The 24,422-nt window shown below is 38.5% G+C and overlaps 2 protein-coding genes across 5 annotated transcripts; one reads left to right on the top strand and one right to left on the bottom strand.

Annotated features, from left to right (window-relative positions):
* The first annotated feature begins 433 nt into the window (after positions 1 to 433).
* Positions 434 to 8,381, top strand: recql4 (RecQ helicase-like 4). Of its 4 annotated transcripts, none has more exons than XM_077590108.1 (26): positions 434 to 680; positions 758 to 791; positions 868 to 971; positions 1,102 to 1,248; positions 1,318 to 1,451; positions 1,528 to 2,227; positions 2,584 to 2,666; positions 2,729 to 2,828; positions 2,915 to 3,080; positions 3,151 to 3,402; positions 3,461 to 3,553; positions 3,777 to 3,913; positions 3,990 to 4,073; positions 4,512 to 4,703; positions 4,816 to 4,998; positions 5,070 to 5,268; positions 5,542 to 5,735; positions 5,858 to 5,941; positions 6,526 to 6,663; positions 6,726 to 6,972; positions 7,096 to 7,225; positions 7,286 to 7,452; positions 7,514 to 7,691; positions 7,759 to 7,909; positions 8,037 to 8,145; positions 8,207 to 8,381. In XM_077590108.1, exons 1-26 carry the CDS (start codon positions 597 to 599, stop codon positions 8,326 to 8,328), a joined length of 4,212 nt encoding a protein of 1,403 aa, XP_077446234.1. In that variant the 5' UTR covers positions 434 to 596; the 3' UTR covers positions 8,329 to 8,381. The 4 variants fall into 4 exon arrangements, with proteins under 4 accessions (XP_077446234.1, XP_077446236.1, XP_077446232.1 ...); XM_077590110.1 differs by having other exon boundaries at positions 3,154 to 3,402; XM_077590106.1 differs by having other exon boundaries at positions 8,037 to 8,381.
* Positions 8,382 to 8,987: 606 nt separating this feature from the next.
* slc39a4 (solute carrier family 39 member 4) lies at positions 8,988 to 24,422 on the bottom strand. The gene is made up of 12 exons (XM_077590115.1): positions 23,704 to 24,422; positions 21,836 to 22,183; positions 21,437 to 21,632; positions 21,244 to 21,359; positions 21,003 to 21,174; positions 20,764 to 20,936; positions 20,508 to 20,693; positions 20,326 to 20,436; positions 20,207 to 20,243; positions 19,984 to 20,136; positions 19,720 to 19,907; positions 8,988 to 9,446 (listed from the first exon to the last, which is right to left on the bottom strand). Exons 1-12 carry the CDS (start codon positions 23,917 to 23,919, stop codon positions 9,318 to 9,320), a joined length of 2,025 nt encoding a protein of 674 aa, XP_077446241.1. The 5' UTR covers positions 23,920 to 24,422; the 3' UTR covers positions 8,988 to 9,317.

A 24,422-nucleotide genomic window follows, 5' to 3' on the forward strand; every position in this document is an offset into this window, starting at 1 on the left:
ACTTTAGGGTCATCTTCTGGCGCTGTAGTGTTTGACATAATTTTATTCTGATACATAAAGTGCGGCACATCTTTAGAAGAAAACTAAACGAATTAAGCTTATTTATTGCTAAAATTCACCAGTTCTTATCGAAAAGGAGATTGTCTCTTTAAAAAAGAAGGCGGGGCATATATGCAGGCCGGATATCCGTCGACACATGAAGGTTGCCAAATACCAGCAACAACGGGTATTTTGAAACAAACAACGTTTCAACGTTCTTTTTATTATTCAAACAAAAATTAAAGAATGCAAATACAATTAAACTATTAAATGTTTCTTAATATCGTATATAGATATGTCACATGAGTATTTCTAGTTTTAGTCAAGAGGGAAAAGATTTCAACTTGGCAACCTAAACTGCCAGTTCCCGGCGCGGGAAAATCATACCGGAACACGGAAGTGCTATTCTAGCTAGGCACATGGCGTCTTACTTCGAATTACCTCTCCACTTTACCCCCTTTAATCATTCGTTAAATAATGATTATTATACATATAAACAATGTTTAACTTTGGATAACATCTCCTGAAGTCCATGTGATGGATCACTGTGTTCTATTATGGAGCGCTACAATGAGGTGAAACTGCTGTTGAAAAGTTGGGAGCAGAACTTCGTCAAGGAGCACAAGAGGAAACCTGCAAAGGTAACAATAATTGTCATATTTGTTACTGTTTTGCCGTTTCGGTTCCACTTATGACAATATTCAAACAAAATGTTCAGGAGGACGTCGATGACGCTCCAGAGGAGACTAAGAGTAAGTGCATATATTTACTACAGTGTCAGTTCAAAGCCTTAATTATTTGTAGTAGTCATGTTTTTATAATTTTCAGATTTATATAAAGAGTATCGCAGTTTGAAACTAACCAAAGAGAACGACAGTAACAATGTTGCAACCACAAATAACACCGAAGAGTCTGGATCTGCATCTCAAAAGGTAATTATAATAATGGTTTGAAGTAGTGGAGAAACTGTTTTGGTTAATGGAGTTTTATGGATGTTCCGTTTTAGAACACATTTAATGCACAAATTGCTGTACATCACCATGAGCACTGGATTCTGTTTAGGACTGCTGGGGTTCGCACCTGAATCGCAGCGCTTTACCGGCGTCCTCGCCCCGGCCGCTGACATCTCAGGACAGAGACGCTCTAACGGCCTCAGTGCAAAACTACGGCTTCAAACTCAAGACCAACTTGGTGTCATTGTCTAAAAATGTAAGTCGCATTCACAGCTGAGCATTTTTGCTCGACCGCTTCGTTCATGTGCACTTGTTGTCATTCCAGAATAAATCAGTTTCATTGAAAAAAACTGGACGTGTGCCCCTAAACTCTTTAAAAAGAGATGACCAACATGTCCCCAAGAATAACGTTGTTACCTCATCCCATGAAGCACAACAACCCAAAATCTTTTCATCAGGGTGAGTAACTGCTGTTGAGCCCAAAGCCATATTTTAAGTGTGTAGACTTAAAAATATTTTTTATTTTTTTACACAGGTCGGTAAAGCCAAAACTGGGCACCAGTAAGATTGATATACCTGAGCCTGATGGACCTCTTGAGCAATTTCCGTCCATTTCCGAACCTCCCACAGATTCTCTTAGTCCTATTAAGACTTGCGTGCCTCCTGTCGCCAGTGATGTGGAAAAAGACTCACACTTTTCATGTGGAGGCCTAGCCGCTACAGATCTAGGAGGACCTCAAGTCACCTCCACGGTGGGAAAGCCTTCTCTTGCCAGCCACCTGAGCGGCGTGGACAGAAAGTGGCTGGAGAGATGTCAGGTTTTCGGCGAGCTCGGAGCCAAAGAGAAGCCCGGAGGGGGAAACCAGGATGCGAGTCAGACAAATGAGAAAGCCGTGGAGGACCGAGCGGACGAGAAAGACTCCAAGACGGACATTTCCGTAAATTCCGCGCCGCTCCCGCGGACACCTCCAGAATATATCGATGAAGCAGCAGCGCTGCCGCAAGAGTCCGACGAGAGCCTTCCAAAGATGAAGCGGAAGAAAAGGCAGAGAGATGCAGAAGCAATACTGGAAGGAGGTGCGCGGAAAAGGCGTAGGAAGAAGAACTTGGAGGACAATGTAGAGAAAGACGAGGAGAATGCTCAGGAAGAAGAAGGGAAGAAAAAGGCACGTCGGAAAAAGGCAAAAGAGGACTCCGTATTAGAGGACAACAAAGCGGTCAAGGTACCAAACAAGGTAGACAAACATTAGAAAAAATGTCTATTAATGGGCAAAATCGAAATACCGTATTTTATGGAGTATAAGTTGCACCTGAGTATAAGTCGCACTAGCCAAAAATGGCACAATGAAAGAAAAAATATAAATGGCATTGTAGTATAAATTATATAACACTTATTTATTTTTTATTTACAACATTATACATTGCAGTGATGAAACAACAGTCAAAATAAGCACCTCTTAATGTAACATCTTCACAGTTTTTTGGATAACCACAGCCAGAAAATACAAGCTGTAAAAGCTATATAAAGCCAAACTATAAAAATAGTGTGATTTATAGTCCGTAAAATACGGTAACTCGTTAAACTCTTCAGGTTCCTCAAGAGAACTTACTCGGAGAGGTCGAAGAAGACTTCAACGCAAAAAGATCTTATCACGCACGACCAGTTAGAGCAAGGTAAGCCTTACCATTTCCTAATTCTTCTAAGCAATTTTATGCACATTTTGGTGTCCTTTCAGAGGCTCCAAAGCTGCCGAAGGCAACTTTGTGAAAATCAATCTCAAGAAAAAATCTCACGTCAAAGGATACGCCTTGAGAGGGATGGCCCTACGGAAACAAGTAACGTACACCAAGAAAAAAATGTTTGGAATATGATCTTGTATTGAAACGACTCAATCATACGTCAAATGTTTGTTTTCCTTCAGTTGTCCATGCAGAAGTTCCAGCTGAAAGGCGAACGATTTGGCGGCGGCGGCGGATTTTCGGGAAGAGGACGGCGCGGTGGTTTCCGTGGCGGTTACAACCGGCAGGGTGACACCTGCTACAAATGCGGCGGGACGGGACACTGGGCTGTCCACTGCAAGGGAGCAGGTAGCGACATGCTAACTAACCTCATTTAAAAAAAAAAAAGTTTGTTTTTACTAACTTCCTGCTCGATTAGCAGCGGCACCCCCCGCCATCCAGCAGCCCGTTGAGGAGGAGGAGGAGGAGGAGGAGCCTTTCCAGTTGCCCACTCTGGAGGAGGTCGCCCGAGCTACAGGGACGCTGCAAGATTGTGGCGTCCAAGACGACCGAGAAACGGAGGACAAAGACCAAGCTCTTCTCAATGTGATCCGTCCCGACTACGAACGGCCGGCGCCCCCATCGCCCGTCGAGCCGCTTTACAGCCTCGCCGACGACGGCAACGTTCAAGGTAATTAAAGTCGATTATTGATGACGACGACATGAAAAATAAAAGATTTTGCCTTCAGCCACCCCAGAGGCCGTTTTTGCCGCTCTTCGAGAACTCGGCTACAATTCGTTCAGGGCGGGCCAGGAGGAAGCCATCATGAGGATCCTATCAGGTACATAAAAACTCACCGTTCCACAGGTCCCGCAAGATCCACGCCTGGAAAATATAGTACTGTATTGGCCCGAATATAAGACGACCCCTTCTTTTTCAAAACTCAAGTTTGAAAAAAGAAACAAATTCAAAGTGCAATCACATTTGTAAATGAGTGGCTTCTGAACCAATCGGACTCTACGTACGTCTACGTGAATTTTTGGATGGTCCTTGTTTTTGCACAGGTCTCTCTACTTTGGTGGTATTGTCCACCGGGATGGGAAAGTCCCTCTGCTACCAGCTACCGGCTTACTTGTACGCCAAGCGCTCCAATTGCATCACTTTGGTCATTTCGCCTCTCGTCTCGCTCATGGATGACCAGGTGCGTGCCCTCGAGAGGGGAAATTGTAACAATGGTTGCGTAATGATGATTCAAAAGCCATGTTGTGTATTGGCAGCTTTTTGGCGTGTCGGCCAAGCTGAAAGCCGCCTGCATCCACTCCAACATGACCATGAAACAGCGAGAAATTGTCATCCAGAAGGTAAAAAGCTATATACAGTTATCCCTCGAATATTGCGGTTAATGTAGACCAGACGTGGCCGCGATAATCGAAAAATACAAGTAGCGTCACACTCCTATTATGACTTTTTTTTTTCTTCAGTGCTGATTCCTAGTAGCAAGAGTGGCTTCCATTTATGAGTTTCAGCGTGGATTTTCATATTTTTATGAACTTTAAGGAAATTTTAAAAATAATTAATAGCGGGGAAAAATCGCAAAGTCGTGAATTCGTGATAAGTGAAGACGCAATAATCGAGGGATTACTGTACTGTTTTAAAATCTATCAATTTTTTTTAAATTGGTGCAATTCTTTTCATCAACAATGTCAGTAAATGATATAGCGACTATGAAAATCGGCCAATTTGTTAAATGATGTCGGTGATTATTTCGAATGACTGAATCCCTCGGAGTGTTTTCTCAGGTGAAAGCGGGTCAGGTGTGCGTATTGCTGCTCTCTCCCGAAGCCCTGGTTGGGGGCGGGGCCAGCTCGGGTCCGGGGTGTCTTCCTTCCGCGCAAGAGCTCCCTCCCGTGGCCTTCGCGTGCATCGACGAAGCCCATTGCCTTTCCGAATGGTCGCATAATTTCCGGCCGTGCTATCTCCGACTTTGCAAGGTCAGTGACTTTCCAACTCACTATAATTCGTCCGTTTGTCCTCCCCCGGTCCAAATGGATCGGACGTCCGTCGTGTGTTCATACGCGGACCGATCGTCTGTCCTTTTCGTAGGTTCTACGAGAGCGCTTGGGGGTGCGATGTTTGTTGGGACTGACGGCCACGGCCACGTTGTCCACGGCTCTGGACATCGCCCACCACTTGGACATCCACGACCCGGCCGGCATCGCGGTCCGATCCGCCGCCGTGCCCGCAAACTTGCAACTGTCCGTCTCCATGGATGAGAAGAAAGATCAGGTGCGACCCATCGTGATTTCTCTCCTTTTGGGTTAAGAATTCTAACACTTTTTTTTTTTCTGTCCCCGAAGGCTCTGGTTTCCCTGTTGAAAGGCGAGCGCTTCGGCTGTCTCGACTCGGTCATCGTTTACTGCACCAGGAGAGAGGAGACCAGCCGCGTGGCCGCGCTACTCAGAACCTGCCTGCAGGGGGTGCTGTTGAAGGAAAATAAACACCTTGGCGACACTCCAACGGAAGTCAACCCAGTCGGGCTAAAGAAAAAAGAAATCGGTGAGGGTCTTTTTGTATTTATTTATTTTTTAAATGGATTTGTCCATGGGTGGATCTAGAAAAAATATTTATGGAGGCATGGGGCTTTATATGATATTCTGTTCTATTTTGTTGATAAATCATCGAAAAAAAATTAGAATAATTTCTTTTAAAAAAGTGCCAATATTTTTATCCAGATCGATTTAATTCCGACATATGGCAGATGTCAAATTGACATGCAGACACTTCAAAAAAAAGTAGCTCCACCTACTAATCGGCCTTTTCTATTTACAGCAAGAAAGAAGATTCGCAAACCTCTAAAGTGGCAAGCCGAATCGTACCACGCCGGCCTCTCGGCGTCGGAACGCCGCCGGGTACAGAACAACTTTATGTGCGGCGAGCTACGCATGGTGGTGGCCACCGTGGCGTTCGGCATGGGCCTGGACAAATCTGACGTCCGGGGGATCATTCACTACAACATGCCCAAGGTGAGCAATCGGGAGTCCTTCCACATCCACGACTTGCTTGGACTTTCTTCAACGTTGCTTTCCGTTCCCTGTCCAGAGTTTTGTCCTTTTAGTCAACGTTTGCTTCTTCCCTTTCTTTTAAGAGCTTTGAGAGTTACGTTCAAGAAATCGGCCGAGCGGGGAGAGACGGAGCCCCGGCCCACTGTCACCTCTTCCTTGATCCTGAGGTAAGTTTACAAAAATATCACATAGTATAGGAACCATTTATTATTAGTTTCCGCTAATTCAACTGGTAACTGTATTTACACACATTAGCTTAATAGTAGTATTAGTTAGAAAAGCATCAAAAACTTCTCAGTCCACTTTTGTTTTCTTAAAAAACGACCATGTATATAGTAAGGCTATTTTTTTTCTTTAAAAAAGACCATGTATAATAAGGCTTATTTTCCTTTAAAAAATGACCATATATAGTAAGGCTAGTATTTTTTTCTTTAAAAACCGACCATGTATAGTAAGGCAATTTTTTTTCTTAAAAATAGATCATGTACAGAAGGCTATTTTTTTTCTTAAAAAGTAGACCATGTATAGTAAGGCTTTTATTTGTAAAAATATAAATAAATAGACCATTTTTATTTTTATTTCTCAACTGCCCACCACTTCATCATGTAGAATTGCTTTACTTAAAAAAACGACTATGCCTAGCAATGCAGTAAAATGAACCTGTATAAAAAGACCTAAAGCATGACATAAAACAGTACACGAATGAAAGTCCCAAATTTTACTGATCTTTAATTCTTTTTTTCTTCTGTAGGGTATGGACCTTCACGAATTGCGGCGACACATCTATTCCGACACGGTGGACTACTACACGGTCAAGCGTCTGGTCCAGAAAGCCTTCCTGCCATGTAAATGCAAACAAATCCGGCAGAAACAACAACAACTCATCCAGGTAAAAGCCTGCCGTCGACACAAGGCGCGCCGCCGTCGAAGCTAATACCTTTCACGTCCTAGGAGGAGATCAGTGACGGCGAGCTGTTGGAGATGTTGGACCAGGAGAACGGGGGTGACACATCCGCCCAGCAGGACACGCCGCTCCCCCCAGTCGAGGTTGAAAAAGGGGATGATTCCTACGGGAAGAAAGGGGACGAGCAGAAGGACGAGAGCTCGTCCGATCGGCTCTCGGATCGAGTGTGCCATACTCACGAGAGAGCCGTCCCCATCCAGGAGACGGTGGAGGCCCTGGACATCACGGAAGAAGGTGAGACGCTAAATAAGAAAAGTGGCCTTTTTTGATGAATTTCAAAACGGCTCAAAACAGATTTTGGATCAGGCCTGATTGACCATTACGTGAAATAAATTGGATTGTGTCGTTTATTTGCAGGTATCGAGACATTGCTATGCTACCTGGAGCTCCACCCTCAGCGTTTGGTGGAGCTCCTCCCCCCCACGTTGTCCACGTGCAAAATTAGCTGCTACCAAGGACCCCGAGAACTGCGAAAGATCACCAAAATGTAAGTTAAGTTTCTCCCGGAGTGGACCAAATCCTGAAAAGCCCCCAATCGCCCCGCCAGCTGCCCTCCCGTCGCCGTGGTGCTGGCCCGCCGACGCGCGGCCGGGTTGCCCGTGGAGTCGTGTGACGGGGTGGAGTTCGACGTGGTGGAGGTGGCCGACACTATGGGGTGGCAGCTGCCCTTGGTCAAGCGGGGACTCCGACAGCTGCGCTGGATTACCGACGGAGGTGAGCTCGCCGGCCGTCGACGGCGGCGGTAGATGTTCCATCTGCTCTGCTCGTGTACTAGCTGGCGGGCGCAGCGGCGTCCTGGTGGAGTTTTCCTCGCTGTCCTTCTACTTCCGTTCCTACGGCGACCTGAACGACGAGGAGCTGGACAAGGTGTGCCGCTTCCTCCACGGACGGGTGCAGGATCGCGAGACGTCGCAGCTGTACCAGCTCGCCGCTTGCTTCCGGGCTTTCCAAAGGTACGCTTTGTCCCATCGTTTGGCCGGCCTGTCGAATTTCACGTTGGGATTTGATCGTGGTCCTCAGCGTGGCTTTCAAACGCGTGTCGTGCTGCGTGGATGACTTGGATGGCGCTCGCAGTCTGCGACTAAAGGGGCTCCTGGCTGAGTACTTTGACAAGAGGCGAGAGGGGGGGCTCCACTTGGAAACGCTGGAGGACAGTCTGGACCAGTGCAAGGTGAGGACAATGGATATGTTCGTCAAATTTAGTCACTTGACCTGTCACGCTAAAGTATATTTTTTGTTAGCATCAACACAAAAAAACAAGCATTAAAGACATCCAACTATATTTTGTTAATTTGTAGCTACTGGACTGGGAGAACCAAATCCGAGCAGACATCAGGAGCTTCCTGTCCCACAGAAGTGACGAAAAGTTCTCGGGAAGAGCTGTGGCTCGAATTTTTCATGGCATTGGTGAGCTATTCTTACAAAAAACGTCTATGGCAATGTATCTTGATCTTTTTTGTCCTCCTAGGAAGTCCATGTTTTCCTGCCCAAACGTACGGCCGAGACAGACGCTACTGGCGGAAATACATCCAGTTTGACTTCAATCAGCTCATCAAAATGGCCACTCAAGAAATCATTCGATTTAAGTAAAGCACATCGTTTAAGGTACTTTTAACATGAAATTAAAGATATATATTTTTTAACCTGGACTTCTTTTGATCTTTGAATCCTACATCCTAACTTAGCTCACAAGGTTAAGCACATGCTTACCATGCGAAAGGTAGTTGGATCGAACCCCACATCCTCCACGTTGTCATTGTTCGTCTGAAACGGAAATATAGTGAGCCAGTCCGTGGCATAATAGGGAGGAGGGTGGGAACTTAGCTCACGAGGTAGAGTGCCTGCTTACCACGCTAAAGGTAGTTGGATCGATCCCTGCAACAAGCTTAAACTTAAAATGTTCATGATCATTAGTTTTGTTTAACAAACAAACACCAGAAAACTATCAAATGATAAAAATGCTTTAACTTAAACAGATCCCTCGTTCTATCCTGCAAAACACAGTTTTGTGAGTCAGAAAGTGATGATTACAAAGAAGCAGACCCAAGTGAAAAATTCTCCGTGGTCAGCAGACCCAGCTGCATTTTTGGGGCTTATGGACTCAACGTGTCCACAAACCCAACGCGCAGTATACGTTATTACCGTAGATGTGATGAGTTGGCACTGGACTCTGTCCCTAATGAAACGTGTAGATTAGATCTTGATGATAAAGAACATCTGCCGTGCTCTGAACCTATGTCAAAACAAAGTTGTTTTGCCAACATATTTATTAAACATAAAAAAACATATTTGACGGTTGACTTGTACAGTACCCCGTTTTTAAGAAAAATGAGTTGTGTCCAAAAAAGAAGAAAAACAATTACATTTGTGCATCATTACATAACGCTTAAATATCAAGTGGACATTTTACAATCAAATAAAAGTGAATATGATTTTAGCACGTGGCGATTAAGTAACCGAGTTGGTGGAAAGTCGGAGTGTTTGTGCGTGCGCGTCGTCAGAGTCCCGAGATTTTTTTTTACCCGTGAAAGGTCGTCTGTTGTCGTCAAAGGCGCCGAATCGTCAAGGACTTGCGGCATCTACAGGCTGATGTTCTCTTCGTAGAGGGACAGCAGGAGGAGAATGGACCAGCCACTCAGCAGGCCCACGTTCTGGAGAGCGAACGTCAGCCACGGCCTCTTGGACCTGGTGTGCGTCATGGTGGGCAGCTGAGACCAAAAAACATCAGAAACAAGCCTTACTACACATGGTCATTTTTTAAAGAATAAAGCTTTACTATACATGGTGTTTTTTTTTAATAAAAATGCCTTACTATACTATGTCGTTTAAAAAAAAAGCCTTACTATACTATGTCGTTTTTTAAGAAAAAAAGCCTTACTATACTATGTCGTTTTTTAAGAAAAAAAGCCTTACTATACTGTGTCGTTTTTTTAAGAAAAAAGCCTTACTATACTATGTTGTTTTTTAAGAAAAAAAGCCTTACTATACTATGTCGTTTTTTAAGAAAAAAAGCCTTACTATACTATGTCGTTTTTTAAGAAAAAAGCCTTACTATACTATGTCGTTTTTTTTAAAGCCTTACTATACTATGTCGTTTTTTTAAGAAAAAAAGCCTTACTATATTATGTCATTTCTTAATTTAAAAAAGCCTTACTATACTGTTTTTTTATTTAAAAGCCTTACTATACTATGTCGTTTTTTAAGAAAAAAAGCCTTACTATACTATGTCGTTTTGTAAGAAAAAAAGCCTTACTATACTATGTCGTTTTGTAAGAAAAAAAGCCTTACTACACTATGTCGTTTTTTAAGGAAAAAAGCCTTACTATACTATGTCGTTTTTTTATTTATTTAAAAAAAGCCTTACTATACTATGTCGTTTTTTTTAAAGCCTTACTATACTATGTCGTTTTTTTAAGAAAAAAAGCCTTACTATATTATGTCATTTCTTAATTTAAAAAAGCCTTACTATACTGTTTTTTTATTTAAAAGCCTTACTATACTATGTCGTTTTTTAAGAAAAAAAGCCTTACTATACTATGTCGTTTTGTAAGAAAAAAAGCCTTACTATACTATGTCGTTTTTTAAGAAAAAAAGCCTTACTACACTATGTCGTTTTTTAAGGAAAAAAGCCTTACTATACTATGTCGTTTTTTTATTTATTTAAAAAAAGCCTTACTATACTATGTCGTTTTTTGAGAAATAATGCCTTACTATACTATATCGGTTTTTGAGGAAAAAAAGCCTTACTATACCATGCCGTTTTTTGAGAAAAAAAGCCTTACTATACTATGTCATTTTTTGAGGAAAAAAAAGCCTTACTATACTATGTCGTTTTTTGAGAAAAAAAGCCTTACTATACTATGTCGTTTTTTGAGAAATAATGCCTTACTATACTATGTCGTTTTTTAAGAAAAAAAGCCTTACTATACTATGTCGTTTTTTAAGAAAAAAAGCCTTACTATACTATGTCGTTTTTTAAGAAAAAAAGCCTTACTATACTATGTCGTTTTTTAAGAAAAAAGCCTTACTATACTATGTCGTTTTTTTTAAAGCCTTACTATACTATGTCGTTTTTTGAGAAATAATGCCTTACTATACTATATCGGTTTTTGAGGAAAAAAAGCCTTACTATACCATGCCGTTTTTTGAGAAAAAAAGCCTTACTATACTATGTCATTTTTTGAGGAAAAAAAGCCTTACTATACTATGTCGTTTTTTAAGAAAAAAAGCCTTACTATACTATGTCGTTTTTTAAGAAAAAAAGCCTTACTATACTATGTCGTTTTTTAAGAAAAAAGCCTTACTATACTATGTCGTTTTTTTTAAAGCCTTACTATACTATGTCGTTTTTTTAAGAAAAAAAGCCTTACTATATTATGTCATTTCTTAATTTAAAAAAGCCTTACTATACTGTTTTTTTATTTAAAAGCCTTACTATACTATGTCGTTTTTTAAGAAAAAAAGCCTTACTATACTATGTCGTTTTGTAAGAAAAAAAGCCTTACTATACTATGTCGTTTTGTAAGAAAAAAAGCCTTACTACACTATGTCGTTTTTTAAGGAAAAAAGCCTTACTATACTATGTCGTTTTTTTATTTATTTAAAAAAAGCCTTACTATACTATGTCGTTTTTTGAGAAATAATGCCTTACTATACTATATCGGTTTTTGAGGAAAAAAAGCCTTACTATACCATGCCGTTTTTTGAGGAAAAAAAGCCTTACTATACTATGTCATTTTTTGAGGAAAAAAAGCCTTACTATACTATGTCGTTTTTTGAGAAAAAAAGCCTTACTATACTATGTCGTTTTTTGAGAAATAATGCCTTACTATACTATATCGGTTTTTGAGGAAAAAAAGCCTTACTATACCATGCCGTTTTTTGAGAAAAAAAGCCTTACTATACTATGTCATTTTTTGAGGAAAAAAAGCCTTACTATACTATGTCGTTTTTTGAGAAAAAAAGCCTTACTATACTATGTCGTTTTTTGAGAAATAATGCCTTACTATACTATGTCGTTTTTTAAGAAAAAAAGCCTTACTATACTATGTCGTTTTTTAAGAAAAAAAGCCTTACTATACTATGTCGTTTTTTAAGAAAAAAAGCCTTACTATACTATGTCGTTTTTTAAGAAAAAAGCCTTACTATACTATGTCGTTTTTTTTAAAGCCTTACTATACTATGTCGTTTTTTTAAGAAAAAAAGCCTTACTATATTATGTCATTTCTTAATTTAAAAAAGCCTTACTATACTGTTTTTTTATTTAAAAGCCTTACTATACTATGTCGTTTTTTAAGAAAAAAAGCCTTACTATACTATGTCGTTTTGTAAGAAAAAAAGCCTTACTATACTATGTCGTTTTTTAAGAAAAAAAGCCTTACTACACTATGTCGTTTTTTAAGGAAAAAAGCCTTACTATACTATGTCGTTTTTTTATTTATTTAAAAAAAGCCTTACTATACTATGTCGTTTTTTGAGAAATAATGCCTTACTATACTATATCGGTTTTTGAGGAAAAAAAGCCTTACTATACCATGCCGTTTTTTGAGAAAAAAAGCCTTACTATACTATGTCATTTTTTGAGGAAAAAAAGCCTTACTATACTATGTCATTTTTTGAGGAAAAAAAGCCTTACTATACTATGTCGTTTTTTGAGAAAAAAAGCCTTACTATACTATGTCGTTTTTTGAGAAATAATGCCTTACTATACTATGTCGTTTTTTAAGAAAAAAAGCCTTACTATACTATGTCGTTTTTTAAGAAAAAAAGCCTTACTATACTATGTCGTTTTTTAAGAAAAAAAGCCTTACTATACTATGTCGTTTTTTAAGAAAAAAGCCTTACTATACTATGTCGTTTTTTTTAAAGCCTTACTATACTATGTCGTTTTTTTAAGAAAAAAAGCCTTACTATATTATGTCATTTCTTAATTTAAAAAAGCCTTACTATACTGTTTTTTTATTTAAAAGCCTTACTATACTATGTCGTTTTTTAAGAAAAAAAGCCTTACTATACTATGTCGTTTTGTAAGAAAAAAAGCCTTACTATACTATGTCGTTTTTTAAGAAAAAAAGCCTTACTACACTATGTCGTTTTTTAAGGAAAAAAGCCTTACTATACTATGTCGTTTTTTTATTTATTTAAAAAAAGCCTTACTATACTATGTCGTTTTTTGAGAAATAATGCCTTACTATACTATATCGGTTTTTGAGGAAAAAAAGCCTTACTATACCATGCCGTTTTTTGAGAAAAAAAGCCTTACTATACTATGTCATTTTTTGAGGAAAAAAAGCCTTACTATACTATGTCGTTTTTTAAGAAAAAAAGCCTTACTATACTATGTCGTTTTTTAAGAAAAAAAGCCTTACTATACTATGTCGTTTTTTAAGAAAAAAGCCTTACTATACTATGTCGTTTTTTTTAAAGCCTTACTATACTATGTCGTTTTTTTAAGAAAAAAAGCCTTACTATATTATGTCATTTCTTAATTTAAAAAAGCCTTACTATACTGTTTTTTTATTTAAAAGCCTTACTATACTATGTCGTTTTTTAAGAAAAAAAGCCTTACTATACTATGTCGTTTTGTAAGAAAAAAAGCCTTACTATACTATGTCGTTTTGTAAGAAAAAAAGCCTTACTACACTATGTCGTTTTTTAAGGACAAAAGCCTTACTATACTATGTCGTTTTTTTTATTTATTTAAAAAAAGCCTTACTATACTATGTCGTTTTTTGAGAAATAATGCCTTACTATACTATATCGGTTTTTGAGGAAAAAAAGCCTTACTATACCATGCCGTTTTTTGAGGAAAAAAAGCCTTACTATACTATGTCATTTTTTGAGGAAAAAAAGCCTTACTATACTATGTCGTTTTTTGAGAAAAAAAGCCTTACTATACTATGTCGTTTTTTGAGAAATAATGCCTTACTATACTATATCGTTTTTTGAGGAAAAAAAGCCTTACTATACCATGCCGTTTTTTGAGAAAAAAAGCCTTACTATACTATGTCATTTTTTGAGGAAAAAAAGCCTTACTATACTATGTCGTTTTTTGAGAAAAAAAGCCTTACTATACTATGTCGTTTTTTGAGAAATAATGCCTTACTATACTATGTCGTTTTTTAAGAAAAAAAGCCTTACTATACTATGTCGTTTTTTAAGAAAAAAAGCCTTACTATACTATGTCGTTTTTTAAGAAAAAAAGCCTTACTATACTATGTCGTTTTTTAAGAAAAAAGCCTTACTATACTATGTCGTTTTTTTTAAAGCCTTACTATACTATGTCGTTTTTTTAAGAAAAAAAGCCTTACTATATTATGTCATTTCTTAATTTAAAAAAGCCTTACTATACTGTTTTTTTATTTAAAAGCCTTACTATACTATGTCGTTTTTTAAGAAAAAAAGCCTTACTATACTATGTCGTTTTGTAAGAAAAAAAGCCTTACTATACTATGTCGTTTTTTAAGAAAAAAAGCCTTACTACACTATGTCGTTTTTTAAGGAAAAAAGCCTTACTATACTATGTCGTTTTTTTATTTATTTAAAAAAAGCCTTACTATACTATGTCGTTTTTTGAGAAATAATGCCTTACTATACTATATCGGTTTTTGAGGAAAAAAAGCCTTACTATACCATGCCGTTTTTTGAGAAAAAAAGCCTTACTATACTATGTCATTTTTTGAGAAAAAAAGCCTTACTATACTATGTCGTTTTTTGAGAAATAATGCCTTACTATACTATATCGGTTTTTGAGGAAAAAAAGCCTTACTATACCATGCCGTTTTTTGAGAAAAAAAGCCTTACTATACTATGTCATTTTTTGAGGAAAAAAAGCCTTACTATACTATGTCGTTTTTTGAGAAAAAAAAGCCTTACTATACTATGTCGTTTTTTGAGAAATAATGCCTTACTATACTATGTCGTTTTTTAAGAAAAAAAGCCTGACTATACTATGTCGTTTTTTAAGAAAAAAAGCCTTACTATACTATGTCGTTTTTTAAGAAAAAAGCCTTACTATACTATGTCGTTTTTTTAAGAAAAAAAGCCTTACTATATTATGTCATTTCTTAATTTAAAAAAGCCTTACTATACTGTTTTTTTATTTAAAAGCCTTACTATACTATGTCGTTTTTTAAGAAAAAAAGCCTTACTATACTATGTCGTTTTGTAAGAAAAAAAGCCTTACTATACTATGTCGTTTTTTAAGAAAAAAAGCCTTACTACACTATGTCGTTTTTTAAGGAAAAAAGCCTTACTATACTATGTCGTTTTTTTATTTATTTAAAAAAAGCCTTACTATACTATGTCGTTTTTTGAGAAATAATGCCTTACTATACTATATCGTTTTTTGAGGAAAAAAAGCCTTACTATACCATGCCGTTTTTTGAGAAAAAAAGCCTTACTATACTATGTCATTTTTTGAGGAAAAAAAGCCTTACTATACTATGTCGTTTTTTGAGAAAAAAAGCCTTACTATACTATGTCGTTTTTTGAGGAAAAAAAGCCTTACTATACTATGCCGTTTTTTGAGAAAAAAAGCCTTACTATACTATGTAATTTTTTGAGGAAAAAAAGCCTTACTATACTATGTTGTTTTGTAAGAAAAAAAGCCTTACTATACTATGTTGTTTTGTAAGAAAAAAAGCCTTACAACATTATGTCGTTTTTTGAGAAAAAAAGCCTTACTATACTATATCGGTTTTTGAGGAAAAAAAGCCTTACTATACTATGCAGTTTTTTGAGAAAAAAAAGCCTTACTATACTATGTCGTTTTTTAGAAAAAAAAGCCTTACTATACTATGTCGTTTTTTGAGAAATAATGCCTTACTATACTATATCGGTTTTTGAGGAAAAAAAGCCTTACTATACCATGCCGTTTTTTGAGAAAAAAAGCCTTACTATACTATGTCATTTTTTGAGGAAAAAAAGCCTTACTATACTATGTCGTTTTTTGAGAAAAAAAAGCCTTACTATACTATGTCGTTTTTTGAAAAATAATGCCTTACTATACTATATCGGTTTTTGAGGAAAAAAAGCCTTACTATACCATGCCGTTTTTTGAGAAAAAAAGCCTTACTATACTATGTCATTTTTTGAGGAAAAAAAGCCTTACTATACCATGTCGTTTTTTGAGAAAAAAAAGCCTTACTATACTATGTCGTTTTTTGAGAAATAATGCCTTACTATACTATGTCGTTTTTTAAGAAAAAAAGCCTTACTATACTATGTCGTTTTTTAAGAAAAAAAGCCTTACTATACTATGTCGTTTTTTAAGAAAAATGCCTTACTATACTATGTTGTTTTTTTAAGAAAAAAAGCCTTACTATATTATGTCATTTCTTAATTTAAAAAAGCCTTACTATACTGTTTTTTTATTTAAAAGCCTTACTATACTATGTCGTTTTTTAAGAAAAAAAGCCTTACTATACTATGTCGTTTTGTAAGAAAAAAAGCCTTACTATACTATGTCGTTTTTTAAGAAAAAAAGCCTTACTACACTGTCGTTTTTTAAGGAAAAAAGCCTTACTATACTATGTTGTTTTTTTATTTATTTAAAAAAAGCCTTACTATACTATGTCGTTTTTTGAGAAATAATGCCTTACTATACTATATCGGTTTTTGAGGAAAAAAAGCCTTACTATACCATGCCGTTTTTTGAGAAAAAAAGCCTTACTATACTATGTCATTTTTTGAGGAAAAAAAGCCTTACTATACTATGTCGTTTTTTTGAGAAAAAAAGCCTTACTATACTATGTCGTTTTTTGAGAAATAATGCCTTACTATACTATATCGGTTATTGAGGAAAAAAAGCCTTACTATACCATGCCGTTTTTTGAGAAAAAAAGCCTTACAATACTATGTCATTTTTTGAGGAAAAAAAGCCTTACTATACTATGTCGTTTTTTGAGAAAAAAAAGCCTTACTATACTATGTCGTTTTTTGAGAAATAATGCCTTACTATACTATATCGGTTTTTGAGGAAAAAAAGCCTTACTATACTATGCCGTTTTTTGAGAAAAAAAGCCTTACTATACTATGTCGTTTTTTAAGAAAAAAAGCCTTACTATACTATGTCGTTTTTTAAGAAAAAAGCCTTACTATACTATGTCGTTTTTTTTAAAGCCTTACTATACTATGTCGTTTTTTTAAGAAAAAAAGCCTTACTATATTATGTCATTTCTTAATTTAAAAAAGCCTTACTATACTGTTTTTTTTATTTAAAAGCCTTACTATACTATGTCGTTTTTTAAGAAAAAAAGCCTTACTATACTATGTCGTTTTGTAAGAAAAAAAGCCTTACTATACTATGTCGTTTTTTAAGAAAAAAAGCCTTACTACACTATGTCGTTTTTTAAGGAAAAAAGCCTTACTATACTATGTCGTTTTTTTATTTATTTAAAAAAAGCCTTACTATACTATGTCGTTTTTTTATTTATTTAAAAAAAGCCTTACTATACTATGTCGGTTTTTGAGGAAAAAAAGCCTTACTATACCATGCCGTTTTTTGAGAAAAAAAGCCTTACTATACTATGTCAGTTTTTGAGGAAAAAAAGCCTTACTATACTATGTCGTTTTTTGAGAAAAAAAGCCTTACTATACTATATCGGTTTTTGAGGAAAAAAAGCCTTACTATACTATGCCGTTTTTTGAGAAAAAAAGCCTTACTATACTATGTCATTTTTTGAGGAAAAAAAGCCTTACTATACTATGTTGTTTTGTAAGAAAAAAGCCTTACAACATTATGTAGTTTTTTGAGAAAAAAGCCTTACTATACTATGTCGTTTTTTGAGAAAAAAAGCCTTACTATACTATATCGGTTTTTGAGGAAAAAAAGCCTTACTATACTATGCCGCTTTTTGAGAAAAAAAGCCTTACTATACTATGTCATTTTTTGAGGAAAAAAAGCCTTACTATACTATGTCGTTTTTTGAGAAAAAAAAGCCTTACTATACTATGTCATTTTTTGAGGAAAAAAAGCCTTACTATACTATGTCATTTTTTGAGAAAAAAAGCCTTACTATACTATGTCGTTTTTTGAGAAATAATGCCTTACTGTACTACATCGGTTTTTGAGGAAAAAAAGCCTTACTATACTATGCAGTTTTTTGAGAAAAAAAAGCCTTACTATACTATGTCGTTTTTTAGAAAAAAAAGCCTTACTATACTGTCGTTTTTTGAGAAATAATGCCTTACTATACTATGTCGTTTTTAAGAAAAAAAAGCCTTACTATACTGTAATTTTTTAAAGAAAAAAGCCTTACTATACTATGTCGTTTTTTTAAGAAAAAAAAGCCTTACTATACTATGTCGTTTATGAAAAAAAGCCTTAGAACATTATGTAGTTTTTTTTAGGAAAAAAAGCCTTACTATACTATGTCATTTTTTGAGGAAAAAAAGCCTTACTATACTATGTCGTTTTTTGAGAAAAAAAGCCTTACTATACTATGTCGTTTTTTGAGAAATAATGCCTTACTATACTATATCGGTTTTTGAGGAAAAAAAGCCTTACTATACTATGCCGTTTTTTGAGAAAAAAAGCCTTACCATACTATGTCATTTTTTGAGGAAAAAAAGCCTTACTATACTATGTCGTTTTTTGAGAAAAAAAGCCTTACTATACTATGTCGTTTTTTGAGAAATAATGCCTTACTATACTATATCGGTTTTTGAGGAAAAAAAGCCTTACTATACTATATCGGTTTTTGAGGAAAAAAAGCCTTACTATACTATGCCGTTTTTTGAGAAAAAAAGCCTTACTATACTATGTCATTTTTTGAGGAAAAAAAGCCTTACTATACTATGTCGTTTTTTGAGAAAAGCCTTACTATACTATGTCATTTTTTGAGGAAAAAAAGCCTTACTATACTATGTCATTTTTTGAGAAAAAAAAGCCTTACTATACTATGTCGTTTTTTGAGAAATAATGCCTTACTGTACTATATCGGTTTTTGAGGAAAAAAAGCCTTACTATACTATGCCGTTTTTTGAGAAAAAAAGCCTTACTATACTATGTCATTTTTTGAGGAATAAAAGCCTTACTATACTATGTCGTTTTTTGAGAAAAAAAGCCTTACTATACTATGTCGTTTTTTGAGAAATAATGCCTTACTATACTATATCGGTTTTTGAGGAAAAAAAGCCTTACTATACTATGCCGTTTTTTGAGAAAAAAAGCCTTACTATACTATGCCGTTTTTTGAGAAAAAAAGCCTTACTATACTATGTCGTTTTTTAAGAAAAAAGCCTTACTATACTATGTCGTTTTTTAAGAAATAAGCCTTACTATACTATGTCGTTTTTTAAGAAAAAAAGCCTTACTATACGATGTCGTTTTTTAAGAAAAAAGCCTTACTATACGATGTCGTTTTTTAAGAAAAAAAGCCTTACTATACTATGTCGTTTTTAAAGGAAAAAAGCCTTACTATACTATGTCGTTTTTTAAGAAAAAAAGCCTTACTATACTATGTCGTTTTTTAAGAAAAAAAGCCTTACTATACTATGTCGTTTTTTAAGAAAAAAAGCCTTACTATACTATGTCGTTTTTTAAGAAAAAAAGCCTTACTATACTATGTCGTTTTTTAAGAAAAAAAGCCTTACTATACTATGTCGTTTTTTAAGAAAAAAAGCCTTACTATACTATGTCGTTTTAAAGAAAAAAGCTATACTATACTATGTCATTATTTAATTTAAAAAAGCCTTACTATACTATGTCGTTTTTTAAAGAAAAAAAAGCCTTACTATACTATGTCGTTTTTTAAGAAAAAAGCCTTACTATACATGGGCGTTTTTTAAAAAAAAGCCTTACTATTTAAGAAAAAAAGCCTTACTTTACTATGTCGTTTTTAAGAAAAAAGCCTTACTATACATGGTCGTTTTTATAATTTAAAAAAGCCTTATCATACATGGTCCTTTTTTGAGAAGAAAGCCTTACTATACATGGTTATTTGTTTGAACAAATAAGAGCCTTGATTTATCACTCACCATGTCTGCCAAGCCAACGTAAAGGAAAAGTCCCGCGGTGACGGCGGCGATCCACTGCATGGCGGCCAAATCGGTGGCGAAGCTCAAGGCGATGTAGAGCCCCGCGAAGGAGGTTGCGGCGCTGCCCACGTTCAAGAGCAGCGCCCGGCGTACCGACAAGCCGCTATGGAGCAGGATGGCAAAATCGCCTGGCGTAGTTGGAGAAAAAAAAACAATGGTCAGACGGGACGGCATGAGCCGGCCGGGAACCTTGTCCTCCCTCACCTAGCTCGTGAGGCAGTTCGTGGCAGAGCACGGCCAGCGACGTGGACAGGCCAGACTTCCACGAAAGGGAGAAAGCGGCGCCCATGGCTAAACCGTCGGCAAAGTTGTGGATGGCGTCGCCCAAAGTCACCATGTAAGGCAACAGCTTTTGTTCTGGGCACGCAAGACGAAATTCACTCGGGGTTGGTCATCGGATGTTGAAGATGTGGACCACCGATCTTACCTCGCCTTGCCTTTACTTGAAAGTCCTCCTCGTTGACCTGGACAAAACAGTAATCCCAATCAGTCACAGCCATTTCGTGTCATCCAAAATCAAAGATGGAGTTCAAAAGATGTTCTTACCAGGTCCGCTGTGGAAATGGATTGCAGTTTCTCTGTCCTTTTCTGTTGCGCCTCCTGTTGGTACATCTCCAAAACTCGACCGTGGTCGCAGCGGTGAACGTCGGCCTCGTCCTTCCGGGAACATTTAGGAAGCCATTTCAAAACCAAAACCATTTCAAAAGGCGGAATTTGACTTGGCATACCCTGTGCCCGTGATGTTGGTGCATGATGATTTCAAAGATGGTCTCCATCAAGTAGAAGTAGTAAATGCCGGCTAAGACCACCAGCATTTTCCCCACGTGGTCCGCCAGCGGAGATGACCCGTGGAGGTCGTGCCTCAGCCCGCCGGCGGCGCCGCCGTCGGCTTCGTGCGAGTGTAGACCCAAGAACTGTAGGGGTGGCGTCGAGACGTGATTTTGACCCGAACTGCGACTCCCGGGTGTTGTTTTCGGGTCTCACCATGGGCAGAAGGTGCAGCAAGGCGTCCCCGGTGAGCGAACCCACGGCCAGGCTGATGCAGAACTGGATGCACAGCTGGAAGACCGTCGTACACGAGGTGCACAAGAGCAGCGTGACGCCAAACATGGACGCCAGCGTGACCACCACGTTGGCCAGGGTGGCGTACAGGTACCCTGAGGGGCAACGTCTCCGGGTTGGAGCGGGTAACGGAGCGCCGGTCGTTCGCCGTTAGCGCTTACGCTCCGTCTTGCTGAGGTCGTCCGCTTTGGTCGGGGGCTGAGCGCCGCAGGCCCCGCTGAGGATCTGCTGGATGAGCGCCGGGCTGAGGCGGGCCGCGTCCGAGCGTCCGAGGACGGGGGACGTCGCTCCGGGGTGGTGGATCAGTACCAGTTCCCGTGCAGAAAAACAGTACTAGGAAAAATGGGAACGATGGGTCAGATCATTTTCACATGGCTCCTCCCCCCACGGCGGCGTGCTCACCTGCTCCCAAGTGCCGTTGGCTCCCGCCCGTCGGCGGTGATGCTCGTGTCCGTCTTCCCCGTGGCTCAAACGAGAGTCGGGCCCGACGTTCAAAGTCCTCATGAGGGCTTCCAGGTCTGCGCGTACCAAAAGCATTCAGGGCAAAATTTGTTTAAATTCACGCGTTGGGTTGGGCGGTCATTTTTTTTAAAACCTGCAATGGTAAAATTCTCGGAACCCAGTCGCTGCATGAGGTGGTCCAAGAAGAAGCTCTCCTCGGGGAGCGTACGGAAACATCGGCCTCGCAGGGCGTGGTACAGGACCCGGCCCAAAACCGCGCCGGCCACCCGAGTCTGCGCCTCCGACGGGGCGCCGACCTCGGACATGATGTCGCTAGCCGTGACGCAACTCTGGTTGTAAAGAAAAGGGATTTTATGAAGTCAAGTCAAATCCTTAAAGGCCACAAAACATTTAGATTGAAAAAAATCTGAAACTCAAACTCATGTCATTTCGGGAACCAATTGCGAATGTGGACAACCGCTGGCTAACATTTGACCTTTTCAGTCCAAAGTCGGTTGATAAATAACCCCCAACGGACATTTTTGCCACTGACCTCCACGTCTGCTGACTCATAATGCTGGAGAATTCCTCCCAGGACGGCGTCCAATCCACTCAGGTCCACGTGCCAGCGTTCGCTCCCGTGGCACGGCCCGTCGTCTCCACGGCGACGTCGGTGGGGATTCCCACTTTGGAGTCCGTCCAGGAAGCGTTCCGCCTCTTCCCCCCACGCGCCCCTCGCGGCCGCCACGCACGCCGCCTCGGGAGAGGTCAAGTAGAGGACGCAGCCGGCGGCCAGGGCGCCGATGGCCGAAGCGTCGACGCCATCTTTGTCCTCCGAGCCTTGGCGCTGATGGGTTTTGCCGATGTGGGTCAGCTGGTGGACGGCGTTTGCGAGGTTGCACTGTGGGGAAAAATGATAATAATAATTTTTTAAAATATCACACTTTCAATCAAAATCAGTCTCTTGACTGTTTCTAAATCACTGGCAAGGGTCGCAGGGGGTGCCGTAGCCGATCCCGGCTGGCCACACCCTAAATCGCTGGCGAGCCAATCGCAAGACACGACGAGACAAAGGACAACCACTCACACTATTAGCCGAGCATGCATGTTATTAGAAAGTGGGAGGAAAGCAGAGCACCCAGAGAAAACCCACGAAGGCACACCTGGTGAGAATATGCAAAGTCCACGCAGTGAGGACCCACCCGGCATCGAACCCTGGACCACAGATCCGTGAGGCTGATGCGTTAACCACTGGGCCGCCCAAGAATGATCTTATCTTATCTTACGATAGACGCAAACAATAGGCTTTCATTTTGGTTGCTGATTTGATATCTTTTTGGCTCAGTTGACGTCAGCATTTTTAGGGTTTGACGGCCTTTTTTTTTTTCTAACTCGCGGGTGTCCAAGTCGTGATCTTTTGTATTTGGGTCAACTGGCACGATTGTCCACGCACTTTCCTTTTTGATGAAGTCATGCTGACATGCAACAAGTTCAAGGACTGTGCGCTGATAACAAGCCAACACTGCATTTTTGCTCACTGAGGTTTAACCCTTTAAAGGCCAAACCCGTAAATAATTGACAGCAAATTCAAATTCTGCCAAGTCTCCGCCTTAAAAAGTCTACAAAGTTTCAAAAAGTTTATCTCATACATTGTTTTTATTTTATTTTATTTTTTAGAGTGGAAAAGATATCAAATATGATACATTTGGGCATTTAACATGATCAGCGCAAAGGTTTGAAAGCTAGTAGGAGGGCCATTTAGGGCCCCATAATTGTCTGACATGCATTTTTTTTAAAGATATAATTTTTTTTTACATAGCATATATTTTATTCCCAATAAAAGAAAAAATGTAACTCTAAAACTGGGTAAATGGTAATACAATAATTATTTTATGATGAAAAAATAGTTTTCAACAAATACGTTAGCCTCCTAATGTCTTTTGTGGTCAATTAATACCATTCCAAATCAAAACATTTCAACCATATATTTTATTATTTATATTATCATCAACTATTTTACCTAGGCATCCGCTTTAAAATAGACGTTAACGTCTATCCCATTGAATGAGTCAAATATCTCTCAACTCGATCTATTTAAAAATACAGAATAGAATAAATAATAAAGTTTTCCTTACAATTGCACACATTCACGCCTTGATGTCTTTTTTTGGCAAATGAGTGATGTTTTAGATGAAATTCTTTTTAACCATATCTAATTTTTAAATCTATTTTATTCATTGACGCTAGTGTAACCTTGACATCCAATTTGAAATGGTTTTAATGTCCAAATAAAATCTATATTAGTAAAAAAAAAAAAATCTATGCATTTCAAATGAGTCATCAGGCTTTTTGTAGCTCCAACCTGCACAGGTAAATCAAAACAAACCCAAATCCAAACCCAAACAAGCACACAAGCCTTACTTTTCCACACGACACACGTCCGGCGCAGTGCACACGGCTCTCGAGCGTATTAAAGAGCGTGACGAGCGACTCCCGGCTCAGATAAGAGTCCGCCCGGCTGGCCTGCAGCACCCCCGACACCGCCGCGAACGCCTCTTCTACAGCGGCGGCGGAGGGACAAGCCGTCACCGCCGCCAAAGCCGAGAGAAAGAAAAGCAAAGTGGGGCAAAAGTTCATTTTAGCCGTCGGCGAACGTCTCCTGCTCAATTGCAAATTTAAGGTGGACAGAAGCTGCCGGTGGCCTTGTTTTTATTGAAGGATTCCCTGGATTGCGATTGGCTGACGGCTCTTGTGCCGTCCTTCCTCTTCCTACCTGAGATTTGCAACACGACCTATAACCTTGAAAACTCCATTTAAAATGCAGTTCCTGTTTTTCTCTTTATAATGTTCTCTTAGCTAAATGCAAGTCAAGAAAATATTTAGCAGCTAAACAAACAATCTGTCCATACATTGCTACTCTAACTGGTCACATGACCAGGAAGGAAATGGCTAAAAAGTCCCAATTGTGGGCTTTAATTTTAGAAGATTTTCACATGGGGTGTATTTACTTTTGTTGGCAGCATTTCAAGGTTGTTTTGAGTTATTTTCAAGCTACAATACATTTATGTTATCATCCAAGCAGTGACTACATTGTATCAAATTGTCGTTTTTTTCAGTGTTGTCGCATGAAAAGATATCAT

Source organism: Stigmatopora argus, chromosome 21 (assembly GCF_051989625.1).
Source record: "Stigmatopora argus isolate UIUO_Sarg chromosome 21, RoL_Sarg_1.0, whole genome shotgun sequence".
NCBI lineage: Eukaryota > Metazoa > Chordata > Actinopteri > Syngnathiformes > Syngnathidae > Stigmatopora > Stigmatopora argus.